At 24.8% G+C, this 13,795-nt stretch overlaps 1 protein-coding gene across 1 annotated transcript in view; it reads right to left on the bottom strand.

The window, feature by feature from the left end:
- LOC127281868 (dipeptidase 1) overlaps nucleotides 1–13,795 on the bottom strand; it is a 66,843-nt gene that overhangs the window by 40,124 nt on the left and 12,924 nt on the right. The window contains exon 3 of the mRNA XM_051305837.1: nucleotides 1,374–1,527. Within this exon, the coding sequence (XP_051161794.1) occupies nucleotides 1,374–1,527 (154 nt within the window). The remainder of the gene's footprint in view (nucleotides 1–1,373; nucleotides 1,528–13,795) is intronic.

The following is a 13,795-nucleotide window of genomic DNA, read 5'->3' as shown; positions in this document are numbered from 1 at the left end:
GTTTCAGAATATTTGTTGAAAATAATTTAACAAATTATTAGAGGAAAAAAGAAAATTTTCAAATTTTTTTTTATTTATTAATCTTGAAATATTTCTAATAAAATAATTATAATTTTAATAACATATTTAATTATTTACCGCATATAATTTAATATGCTTGAGATATTAAATTTACATTTTTGTTTTATATAAAACAAAATATATATATATATATATATTTATAATTATGTTGTAAAATTATTGACATTTTACATGGGTTTTGATCATAAAATCTTTGATAGTGTACATTTTATTATAAACTATTATATAATTTTATAGCGAGGTGGAATTTTATTGCGTGAAAAACTGATAAACTAAACGCAAATAAAACATGATAAATGCATTAAAATGAAATTTGTAAATCCTGAAATTATTTTCAAATTTATTATTACGTGTATTATTATTATTATTATTATTATAAAATACAAAACGTAATTAATTGATATAAAGGGACCATTTATATATATATTATTAATATAAAAGAGAATTATAATTTTAAAATAAGTGATTACGCAAGTGAATATTAATTTTCTCCTTTTGAAATTTATTACATATAATAATAATTATTATTATTATAATAATACTGTTCATTATTTATTTTTTTTATTCCATATTACATGTTTTAGTAGGTCTTTACATTAATTTTCAAACACTTAGAGTTTAATTATATAATAATAATAATAAAAATAATAAAAATAATAAAAATAAAAATAATAAAAATAGTAAAAATATTAATACTATTATTATTATATATTTATTATTTAACATTTTCCGAGGAATTATGTAATTGTGATAGACAAATAACGATTCTAATTATAATTGTTGGCAAATAATGACAAATCATTATTTCAAGTGACTTCAAAGCCGAACTGAAAAATCAAATTAAATTGGAATAATTTATTTCCCAATTGAATTTTCAGTTACTTTTGTAATTATCATTTAAATATCAATTTGTCTCTTTGAATATGAAACAAATTTTGAAATACTGTTTTTAATATTAAGTGATTTTGAGTTTACTTGTTTATAAAAAATATTTTTAAATTATAATTTTTATTATATTATTTTTTATATTTGACAATAATAATATATTATTATTTTATAATTATAATTATTATATTATAATTATTATATTATAATTATTATTTTTATTCTTATTATTTTATAATTTAATTATAATTGTGAAAAATTAAGAAAGGATTATATTCTGTCTTGAAAATTGGAATGCAAAGATTATAAAGTGAAGTAGAAAAGTTTATCACTTTTTTCTTTTCTTTTTTTTTTTTTGCAAAAAAGTGTAAGTTGATTCAGGAAGTTAAATTGAGTAGATAGAGTACCTGAGCTGCAACCATGCCTTCCTTTAGTCTCCGGAGATCTGTATGACTCCAAGCACTCTGGGACCAAGGGGGTATGTTTCTGAGGTCATCAAACTTGAATTCTCTCAGCTGATTCTTTAGGAACTTTCGTATATTCCAGGGTAAATCGTTGTGTCTAGAATCAAAAAAGTAATTCACTTTTTTTAAAAAAATAATATATTTAAAAAATACCCGAAAAAATCTTTGTTGTTGATTATATGATATTTCTATAGAAAAAAAAAAATAATCTCATTTTTAGAGAAAAATTCATCTTCTGATAGCATTTCATTGAAATTTGTTTTTTTCCTTGTATTATTGAAATTTTTGTTGTATATATCGACTTGGAACAAAATTTATATAAAAAATTAAATACATTGTGAAATAAAATTGCATTCTGAGTGCTTTTAAGTAAGTACATTTCAATGTTGTGTTTGTACAGTTTCTGAATGCAGAATATATAAATTATAAAAAAAAAAAAAAACTCGAGCACTTGAAAAAGCAGAAACGTGTTTGGCATTTGTAAATTCCTCGTCAACTCTTTATGTATATTTTAGATATTTACATTTATATTTTAAAACAAAAATAATGAGAATTTTTTTTTTTCATTTAATCCGTAATAACCTTTTGTCGGTGGATTTTATTTTTTAATTGATTTTATCTGGTTGTTTATTGGTTTTATTATTAAAATTTCTGTATGAAATGAGCTTTTTTATTTGTTTACTATTTTTATTATTGTTTTTTTTTGTTTTTTTTTAATAATCACGAACCGTCAGTAAAATATGAAAGTAAATTAAAAATCCCTTTTTTCTCGTTTTAACTGATGAACAAATAATACTCGACTACACAGAAAAAAGTTGGTGTTATTTTTGTGGCGGGTAATTTTCTCTAATGTTAAAACCCATAAGATTTAAGCCACAATTTGGGTAAAATTTGTTGCGTGTTATTTTAACACCAATTCTGATGTTAAAATAACACTTTCTTTTTGATGTAAATATTGCAATTTTTTGTTTTTATTTAAAAATTTTCAATTTAAAACAAAAAAATAATTTTCAATTTTTGAATTTTTATTTTTAAATTAGAAAATTAGGTATTAAAATTGAAAAGATTGGGAATTTATTTCTGCTATATCACCCCTTTTTTTCTTTGGGCTAAAAAAGTAACTTTTAGAGGAGATCCTGTCAGTTTACTCGTTTTTTTCAAGCATCTGTGTTTGTATTGAGAAACATCTTAGAAACTCGTTTGAAAAAGTTTTTCCTCGTGTGCGGATTTTTACTTCCTGTAACTTTTCACCGTGTGGCAATTTGAAAGTTTTTTTTTCTCTCTCTCTCTCTCTTTCCCTCTGCCGGAAACCAGAACGAAAAGTGCCACACCCTTAGCGTTCACGCGTGCAAAAGTGTTCTCGAAAAAGAAATTGAATAACGATCAAACAAAATTTTTCCAAAGCTTGACATTGCGCGGAAATTTTATATTCATATATCAATAAGTTTCGAATTCTATAATTTGCAATATAGAAAACTTTTAATCTCAAGTGGATTTTTTTTACTTCCCTTATATTTGTATTTTTACTCGATTTTTTAAAATTTATTTTTGAGAACTGTTTTTTTGGGATTTAATTTTGAATTTTTGGAAAACAAGGTTAAAGTTTTGGATTGAAATTAGCAGTTTGTAGGCGAGTCAAAACGCTTTTGATCCCACAAAACCCACCCTTTACCCTTGGAGTTCATGAGTCGTGTGTCTGATCGAAAATTGCTTCCCTTGTAGTTGACCAACTTTAACGTTACCATTTGAGAATTTAACTTTAGAATGTTAGCAAGCGTCGTTGAAGTTTAGCAAGTATGTGCATGTGCATTTTGCTTTCTACTGACTAAAGTTTGTTTTAGTCCCGACATTAGCCCAAGAGTAGACTTGTGTTTTGGTATAGTTACAATACCCGTTCATTACATGACTTTACAAGTTTCTTGCTCTCGCACCCATATTTGACCCACCGCCGTCAAATACTGGAACTACACACGAATGAAATCAGTTTTAGAAAGCTATTCCGTCCTGTAAAAGCATATACATATATATACCTTGATTAAATTTTGACATAAATGAAATAGAGATTGAGGAATTTCGATATGGGAATTTTCATATGTGTGTATAAATTTTAGAGAAACTTTGTGTTAGTCTCTTTGTTATTACATGTATACTGTCTCTAAATTTGAATTAGTGTGAATTTAGTTCACTAACTTAAATTAGTAAAAATTTCTACTAATTTTTAGTTTGTTTTCATATAAGAATTTAATAAAAAAAAATATTACTAAATCAAATAGTAATATTTTGCTATAAATTAGTAAAAATTTTACTGTAAATTTCGATTAATTTTGAATCAATTTTTACTAAAATTTTAGTAAACCAAAATATTACTAAATCAAATAGTAATATTTTGCTAAAAATTAGTGAAAATTTTCCACTAACTTTAGTTAATTTTCTGTACTGATAACTTCTATTAAATTTTAGTCATTTTTTTTTATTAAAACTTTAGTAAACAAAACTATTACTAAATCAAATAGTAATATTTTTCTAAAAATTAGTAAAAATTTTACTGTAAATTTCGACTAATTTTGAGTCAATTTTTACTAAAATTTTAGTAAACCAAAATATTACTATATCAAATAGTAATATTTTGCTAAAAATTAGTAAAAATTTTACTAAAAATTGCGACTAATTTTTACTCAGTTTTTACTAAAATTTTAGTAAACAAAAATATTACTTAATCAAATAGTAATATTTTTCTAAAAATTAGTAAAAATTTTACTGTAAATTAAATTTCGACTAATTTTGAGTCAATTTTTACTAAAATTTTAGTAAATCAAAATATTACTTTATCAAATATTAATATTTTGCTAAAAATTAGTGAAAATTTTCCACTAACTTTAGTTAATTTTCTGTGCTGATAACTTCTATTAAATTTTAGTCATTTTTTTTATTAAAACTTTAGTAAACAAAAATATTACTAAATTAAATAGTAATATTTTGCTAAAAATTAGTAAAAATTTTACTGAAAATTGCGACTAATTTTTTTTTAGTAATTATCCTCTAAAAAGTAAAAATTCTCAATAATTTAAATTTAGAGACTATACAATGAGATATAAGATAAAAGTTTATATTTTTTTATTAGATTTCCTATTCTTCGTGATTTGTCTGACTATACACTGATCTTACTACTTGTCGACATTTTTCCTCTGTCTGACTGAACTCTGATCTCTTTCACTGTAAAAATTTTCCTTTTCTCTCTTGCAGTGAATTGAACAATTTTAATTTTAACTCCGCCAATTTTTGCTTAATTAAAACTAGAAATTTTAATTAAGAATTTAATTAAAAAGGAAAAATTTTGTTTTATATATATAACAAAAATAATTGTAACATTTTTTTTCGATCGCAGTTTATTGAATTAATGTTGTAAAAATAAAATTTAAAAAAAAATGTTAACCAGAAAAATTTGTACGTTGTAAAAAGGATATGAAATTTGATACTGCGTGCGAACGTAAAAGTATTCTAGCAAATGAATTTTCTTATTGTTACTTGTATAGTTTACGGGTTTTTATGGTTTTTTTTCAGTGTAAACTCACGCCAACCGTCAAGCCACATTTCTTCAGAAAAGAAAATAAAACTTTTGCTTCCTCACAGAGGAAGCTTTATGAAAGTGATGATTTTCGCCTTTTTAAAAATAGATGCGATATTTTATTGTTACAAAACTAAACCAAAAATAAAATTGCGTTATTTTTTCTTTAATTTTACATTAGGAAAAAAAATTTTTTTTGGTCCACTTTAGTCAATTATATGTCAGAGTCTGATATCTTGAGATTTTTCTTTATCAGTTTTTTTTTACATTTTTTTCAATTGGAAAAAATGTAAAAAAAAACTGTTTAATATTGCGCTCTTTTTTTCGTTATAAAATTCTTCAATTAAAAAAATTAAGTCGTATAAACTTTGTATATAATTGTTTCGTTAAGGCTAATGTGTTGTGATATATATTTTTCACTTAATGCACTTGAGATTGAAATTGAATATTTAAAATTTGCCTGTATGGAGATTTAAATAATTTAATGTTCATCTCTGAAGTGTACAAATTGTGATATATTGCGCGAGATTTTAAGTGGGTACAATTTCGCATGATACATTACTCGAAAATCTCCCTTCGAGTTCATATATATGGAAACATATTTCCTTTGGGTATAACGTGACTGATCTGACATAGTGGACAGTAAGTGAATTTTCACTGCTCCAGCCCTTAAACGTTACCATAAAATATGCTTATGTAAATAGAAGACGGCATCACACGATTTACCTTGCGAAGCTTTCTCTCTCTCTCTCTTCTCTCGTGGTTGTGTAGTTTCAGAGGTAAATGTCAAAGACACAATTTTTCCTTTTGAATAAACTTTTCTTTTGGACTCTCCGCGACGACCCATGAGAATTTAAAATATTGCTTTCTTTATAGATACAATTTTTTATTCTCTAAAATTGTGTATACATTCTTTTCAATTTTTCGTCTGATATTTTCTTTTTTTTTCCCTTTTGTTAGCTTTTATTTTCATTTCGAAAAAAGTGAATTATACACACTGAAAAAAGGTATCGTTGATTGAAGAAAAGAATTTATTTTGTATTTGATCAATTTTCTTAATTCAGGAAAATTTACTTCAAACTATAGTAAAATTTTATTGGATCAAGAAAATATAAATATGGACAAGTAGATAAATAAAAATAAGACAATTTTCAAAAGAATCGCCCTGAAAATCTTGGATAAAAATTAAAATGCAAATTTAAAAGGGAGAAAATCTTAGAAATAAGGATTTTAATAATTTAAATTTCCTCGTTTAAAGCATACAATAAATAAGAAAATTTTCAAAAGAATTGTCCTGAAAATCTTGGATAAAATTTTTTAATAAAATATATTAAAGAGAAAGAAAAATAATCTCAGAAAAATCAGTGCACAGAATTTTAAATATCTCAATCTTCTCTTGTATTGATTCCTGTATTATCCACGCATATTATATATCCACGACATTATCCTTTTGACAACACTTTTATCTTGCGCACCGCCTCTGGTTTTGGCGTTTCATTTCGTTTTCCGATTGTCGTAGAGGAAGAAAATTGAGAAAGAGACGAAAATAAAAAAAGGGGAGAGAAAGGTTTTTAAAAAAGACAGAAATAAAAGAATAAAGGAAAAAGGTAAAGGATCAACCTTCTTTTCCATCTAGAGTTGTTTTCCAGGCAAAGCTTGGAAATCGATTCTTTCCACGTGTATCTATATATAGTTTGAACTCTGAATTCGGCGTTTGATAAGAAAACACGAGGAGATGACGAGAACAAAGGGATATAGCGGGCAGTAGTTTGGAAAGAGAGAATGATGGAAAAAAAAGAAGAGAGAGAAAGAGTATGGGAATCGTCTATAGTACTGGCGGTTGCTTTTGAATTGTTTTTTAGAAGTTTCTCTTTCTCTCTCTCTCTCTCTCTCCCTTCAACTGTATCGGTATTTCTCTGAAAACTATTTCGTCCACACGATAATGCTCCAATAACTCGAAAATACGTTGAAAACGTATTGAGGTCTCGATCCGTTCGATAACACACACGTGTATTTTCAATTCTACAATTTTGCGAACCTGAAAACTCGAGCTTGTGGAAATTAAACGTGCATTTATTTCAAGTATTAAATTTCTCTTCTGTTGAATAATAAAACATCACACTGTCAATGATAGATTCCAATTTCAAACAATGGAATAGTTGTGCCTCGAAAAATACTTTCTAAATTTGAATTAGTAATTCTAATTAATTTTAATTAATGACTCATTTTTGGTTTCGAATTAGTTAAATCTTACTAATTGGATAGTAATTTTTTTTTACTATTAGTACAATTATTCTAAAGAATTAGTAAAAATTTTTAACTAATTTTAATTAGTGACTCACTGTTTGTAAATTAGTTCAATTTTACTAATTCGATAGTAAACGGTTTTTTTTTACTATTAGTACACAGAGAAAAATGGAAAAACGAATAAAGTAGCTTTTACTATTTTAAAAGTAAAACCTGAACTGTCCCTAGTTTCTGCACATTTCTGTCAATTTTTACTCTAGAAATAGTAAAAATTTACTCCTGAAATAGCAAAAATTATTCCGGAAATAGTAAATTTTACTAAATATTTCTGTATTAAAAATTACCAGAAATGTACAGTAACTGCGGACAGTTCAGGTTTTACTTTTAAAATAGTAAAAGTTACTTTATTCGTTTTTCCATATATATATTTAACTAATTAAAAAGCAAAAAAAAACTAGTTAAAATTTTTACCAATTCGTGGTAAATTTCAGAGAAATTTTTTTCTTTTATACAAAAAATTATTTGCTTAATTTTTATCCGAGTTTTATTTTTTATATATATATTTTTTTTAATTAGCATTCCGAGGGGCAAATAGAAATTATATTTGGTTGGAAAAAACAAAATTAGAAAACACTTGAAGAAAATAAGTCTCCCCTGTCGGGGTTTTACATTATACGACCATTTGGTTGGAATCAATGGAGCAGAGACAGTTAATGGATTATATTGCATTAGCAACCGATTTCTTTCTCTCTTCTTTCTTTCTTATCTGCGTGTAATCTTGTCGGCGTTTTATGGTTTTGGAAAAGTTTTAAAATGAGTTTGGCTGAAAAGATTGCTGAACTTGCTCAGCGCGCGCTTGAGCCTTGCGCGTACATTTTAATGCTATCCTCGTTTCCACTTTATACTCATCTCCTCCTCTCTTTTCTCTCTCCTCCTTTTTTTTTTAGAGATGGAGTTGTAATTAAAAATTTTAAAGCTCATACCAGTTTTCAATGTTTCTTCTTTCAGTGAAAAAGAAGAAAAAAAATTTTTCTTTTTGCTGAAATTACATTTTTTTTCGCACTCCCCTTTTCTTTATTTCTAGAACATAAACTTGATATCTCTTGTGTAATTCTAGAAATTCAATCATTTCCCGTTGGCTGACTATTCACTTGCGTTACTACTTAAGTTGCAATTTTATCTTTTTTATTTTGTATAGAATTTCAGTTAATGCATTTTTTTTTTAGTTGTTCAATAAAATTTTGCCTAGTTAAAACAATTATTTACAGTAAAAATTTTTTTTGTGTAATTTTTGTTATAAGAAATTAAATTTCAGAAAAATGGGGAAAAAAAAAAATTTGTTTTGTTATATAATTTATACCACGCGTCAAAATATATATATAGGAAGGTGTTAATTTTGAATTTCTGGTGTCGACACGTTTGGGTCCATGTTGGCTTGACGGAACCATGCTGATATAGGAAAGTTCCTCTATATATGTATACAACATAAGCATTAGCTATACAAGCTCAAAGTTTGTGTGTCCCGACATTGAACTAACGTGAACGTGTTATGTAACTGTCCGTAAAGTACGGATGTTAGGAGTAACGTCTGACACCTCTTTGAACTTTACCATCTCAGCAAAATCTGATTTTGAGATTCAGAAATTCTCCGCTTTGATTAAATTTAAAAAAAAAAGATTTTAATTTAAATAATTTTATTCCATATAATTATTTTTTAAACGAATTTTTATTTTTCGACTTATTATTTGATGGGAATTTTTTTTTTAAACAAATGTTTATTTTACAAAATTTTTAGGTACTTTTTATTTGGTAAAATTTTCATTTAGTAATATTTTTATTTGGTCAAATTTTTGTTCGTCCGTGTAATGAATATACAGACTGCGGTTTAATTTCTTTTTCGGTACAAATAGTCGTTTCTCTTGTTAATAAATTTATTATGTCAGGGAAAAATAATATTACTGTCGTGTATATATATGTATGAGCAGATGGATGGTCATGAGAAATTGGTTAGGGTGCAGGAATGGAGTAGGAGAGAGAGAGAGAGTAGAGCAAGTGTAGAGTCGGAAGTGGCATTTGCATCCTGTGACTGTACCGTCTCTCGAAAACGGAACACTCTATTCATATGCATATCGCGCAAGCCACCTTATCGCGCTTTGCCAATTAACCCCCTTGCCGCTGCCTTCATCAAGCCGTGTAGTTACCACTTTAACCCTTTGTGTGATCGAATTAACGCGCGAAAATCGAAAAACGACCATATTTGCATTTCCTACCAAAATTTCCATATAATAACTGCAAATTGATATTGAATTTTTAATGAGAAGGAGAAAAAAAACAGGATCCATTCAATAAATTCTTATTAAATTACTAGCAAAATTAAACGCGCGCAAGCGCACCAAATTGACTATTTAATTATTTGTTATAAAGAAATTAAAGATTAATATTATCAATAATAATTTAATTTATTAGAATATTATTACATATTAAATAATACTAATGAAAATTACAGGCCTCGGATTATACGACTTTTTCCGACTTTTTTCAAAAATACATACAACTTTTATCGACTTATTTTAATAAAATGCGACATTTTTTTTACATTTGAAAAAAAATGTAAATAAAATACATTTTTTTTAGTATAAAATTTATATCTTCTTCAGATCTTCTTCAATTCAATTATTTAACAAATTTTGAACTAAAATGATTCTTCACTAAATTAATTTTTTTGAATAATTTTAATGAAATACATTACAAATTCAATTATATCAAAATTATTTTTCAATTAAAATTTTTATGAAATTTAACAATTGTTTATAATTTAAAAAAAAATATCACAATAAAATTGAATTATTTTTTAAAAATGTCAATTCAAAATAAACTAAAATTCAATTACTCTCTAAATCTGAATTAGTTTAAAAAAGTTTACTAATTTGAATTAGTGACTCACTTTTTGCTTCTGAATTAGTAAAATTTTACTAATTGTTAGTAAAATTTACTAATAATAAAAATAATTCTCTAATAAAAAAATAATTGTTAGTAAAATTTACTAATAATTAGTAAAATTTTACTAATTTAGAAGCAAAAAGTGAGTCACTAATTCAAATTAGTAAACTTTTTTAAACTAATTCAGATTTAGAGAGTATTACCTGAAATTTTAATTCAAAATCAATTAAAAATCCAATTATTATCCAAAATTTTCAATTTAAAATTTAATTATTTACCAAGTTTTCAATTTAAAATGAAATAAAATTCAATTATTTTCTAAAATTTCTATTCAAAATTAATTATCCAAATTTTCAATCAAAAATGAACTTCAATTAAATTATTATCCAAAATTTCAATTAAAATTCAATTATTTTCCCAAAAATTTTCAATTTAAAATCAAATAAAATTTCATTATTCTCAAAAATTTGAATTCAAAATTAATTGAATTTTCAATAATTTGAATTTAAAAGCATCTAAAATTTAATTATTTCTAAAATTTTCCATCGAAATTTTTTTTTTTGAAATTTAATAATTTTAATTATAACTCTACGGAAATTCAATTATTTTGAACTATTTTAATAATATTCTTTGAAAATTCAACTATCTGAAACCATTTTTCAATTAAAAATGATTTTCAAATTATTGTATTTTGTCCGCATTTTCTAATAAATTTTTAGTGAAATCATCTAAAATTTTAATTAAAAATCACTTAAAGTTTCAATTAATTTCAAAAATCTCAATTTTAAATCTTTGAAAATTCAATTAATTTTAAAAAATGTTTTCCAAAAATTATTTGATAAATTATTTTTAGTTCTGTAAAATTTAATAATTGTTTGAAAATTAACAATATCTTTTGAAATTTAATTATTTCTAAAAATTTCAACTTTTTACTTCGAAAAGGATTATTATTAAAAAAAAAATTTTTATTTAAAAATCTGTAAAATATTTTTGTTAAAATAAAAAACAAATCCACTTTTTTTGGAATATAAATCGACTAAAACGACTTTTTTGTGTCTTTAAGTTGATTCGAGGCCTGTGTTTTTATAATTAATATTTAATAGGTATTCGTTGGCCCCTGGTACCTTAAAAATAAATTTTTAAAAATAAATTTTTTTCAAATTACTATCTTGTACGAAATTTCCTGGCGCATCTTTTTTCTCATTATAAATTTTTTCTATTTGTATACAATTTTTGAATCAATATACAACTTTAAAAAAAATTTCGTAGGTAAACGTTGTGTACTTCAGCTTCGTGAATTGAATTTTCGAATTTGAAATTTTAAAGAAACTTATTCCGAAATTTGGAAACACAATTATACAACTTTGGCAAAAATGAGAAAAAGAATTGTCAAAATTTGACACGTCATAAGATTACTATTCAAAAAAAAACGTGAAATCAGAAAAGGCCAACTTCAAGTTAGGACAGAAGGACAGACCAAGCATTTTATTATTATATAATAATTCCCCTTAATTTGAAGCAAAAATTCGATTATTTTTTTTTAAAATTAACTTTTTTCTTCATTAATTAATTTAAGACGTTTTTAATTATTATATTTTTTATTTACTATATAATAGATTATTATATTCTTATATAAAGTATAATATTCAGATGAGAAATCTAATTATGGTTTATTAAAGCAGTCCTTTGACATTGACTAGAGTATTTTGTATATTATAAAATTAATTACTAAAGTGAATATTAGAGGGATTTTGTTGAAAAAATTGTCTAGAGAGTAAAGATAAAGACAAAGAAGAAGAAGAAGAATAAGAGAGAGAGGATTTTGTAAATACGACCTCTTGACTGTAACAAGGTATCATGATCGTGAGGACAATGAGACTTCGTGAACAGATACGAAGCCCTTTGTTCACACACAAGTTGTTATGATCGTAACTAGTGCTCAATGATGGCCGCCCTCTGTTCGTTGGTCTATCTGATATACTATCAAAAGGAAAAGCCCTTAAATTCCCTTAATATGACATAAATAACAATTTATTCAAACATGAAAATTCATGTCAATATTTTTATTTTCGTAAAAAGATATTTCAATAAAATAAAACTAAAAAAAGATAAAATTAGTTTCTAATTAAAAAAAAATCAATTTAAATTTACATTTTTTTTTTTATAATAAAATAAAGAAGGAATGTCATTAATAGTATGCACGTAGTTGAAAGACATTTTTTTTTTTTTCGTACGCAGTTGAGAGAAAGAGAGAATAGTAGAAATGAGTAAAGTGCAACGTCAAGGAGAGACTAGACGAGAGCAGTCTCTCTCTGTACTTGTCACGTTTGTCGTTTCGTAAATTCGTCGACTCCATTCGTCTAGTGTTCTCAAAAGAAGCCACTTCCAACATTCTCACGTTTAACCTCGGCATAAGTCTTTTACTCCGATTTTCAGCTAGATATAATTTTAGACTTGACTTTCAGACTGTTTTCATTCATTTACTAAACGAAAATTATTATTTTCTTTACACTGAAAACTTTTTTGTTTTCATATACAAATTTTTTTTTTTTTTTTTGATCGCAGAAAAATTTTCTATTTTCCATATCAAAATTTTTGAACCACAAAAAAATTTTGTTCTCCATATCAAAATTTTTGAACCACAAGAAAATTTTGTTCTCCATATAAAAATTTTTGGATTACAAAACAATTTAAAAATTTGTTTATTTTTAATCGAATAGTAAACAGATTATTATTGATTGAGTGAAATGAAAAATAAAAGAGGATGTCCTATTCTTTTCAAAGAGAATACGATATACTATTGGTCCTATCAAGAAATCTAAAATGAAATGAAATCGCATTGTTACGTTCCTTAAATTTCCCTTTTTATGAGGACACTATACTTGCGCTGCGAGAAAATCTCATTCTATTGTATAAAATAGCGTAAAAGTTGTGCGAACTTTTTACGACAAAGACATAAATCTCTAAGCCGATCTAACGCGCTTCAATTTTGAGAGTATCGTGTCTATGTCAAATGAAAATGTAATCAAGTCGATCGTTGAAACAATGGCAATTTTGTTCTACTCAATCAATGTCGTAAATCTCGATTGTTATTGCTAGGAACCTGCAAATAACCTATTTCGTTTTTCTTGATATGTCAATTTCAGATAAACGACTAGCAGATTAGATAATATTTAATTTCTTTATTTCTTTTTTTTGGTATGTAAAATTTTATATAAGAGAGCGACATAAAAATATTAATAATCATAAATATTATAAAAAATGATTAATATTCAGAGAAAATTAAAAGACATTAAAATAAGCTGCAACGCTTATTATTTTAATCCATTTTGCTATTAAAATAAGCAAAATTGGATTTAAATAATAAACGTTGCAGCTTATTTTAATGCTTTTTAATTTTCTGTGTTATTAATATCATAATTTTATTAACAATAATTTCTTTATTGAAAAACTTTATTTACTTATTCGAAAAATAAATTTTACTCTTTAAATTTTAATTAGTTAAAGATAACTAATTTGGTAGTAAAAAGTCAGTTAGTGATTCAAATAGTAATATTTCTACTAATCTTTCAGTTAAAAATAATTATTTATTAGTTAAATTCACTTTTAGGTT

Source organism: Leptopilina boulardi, unplaced genomic scaffold (assembly GCF_019393585.1).
Source record: "Leptopilina boulardi isolate dan_hultmark-lab unplaced genomic scaffold, ZJU_Lbou_2.1 LbouV2_278, whole genome shotgun sequence".
NCBI lineage: Eukaryota > Metazoa > Arthropoda > Insecta > Hymenoptera > Figitidae > Leptopilina > Leptopilina boulardi.
The sequence above is the reverse complement of the archived record's forward strand: the minus strand, read 5'-3'. Positions and strand labels throughout refer to the sequence as shown.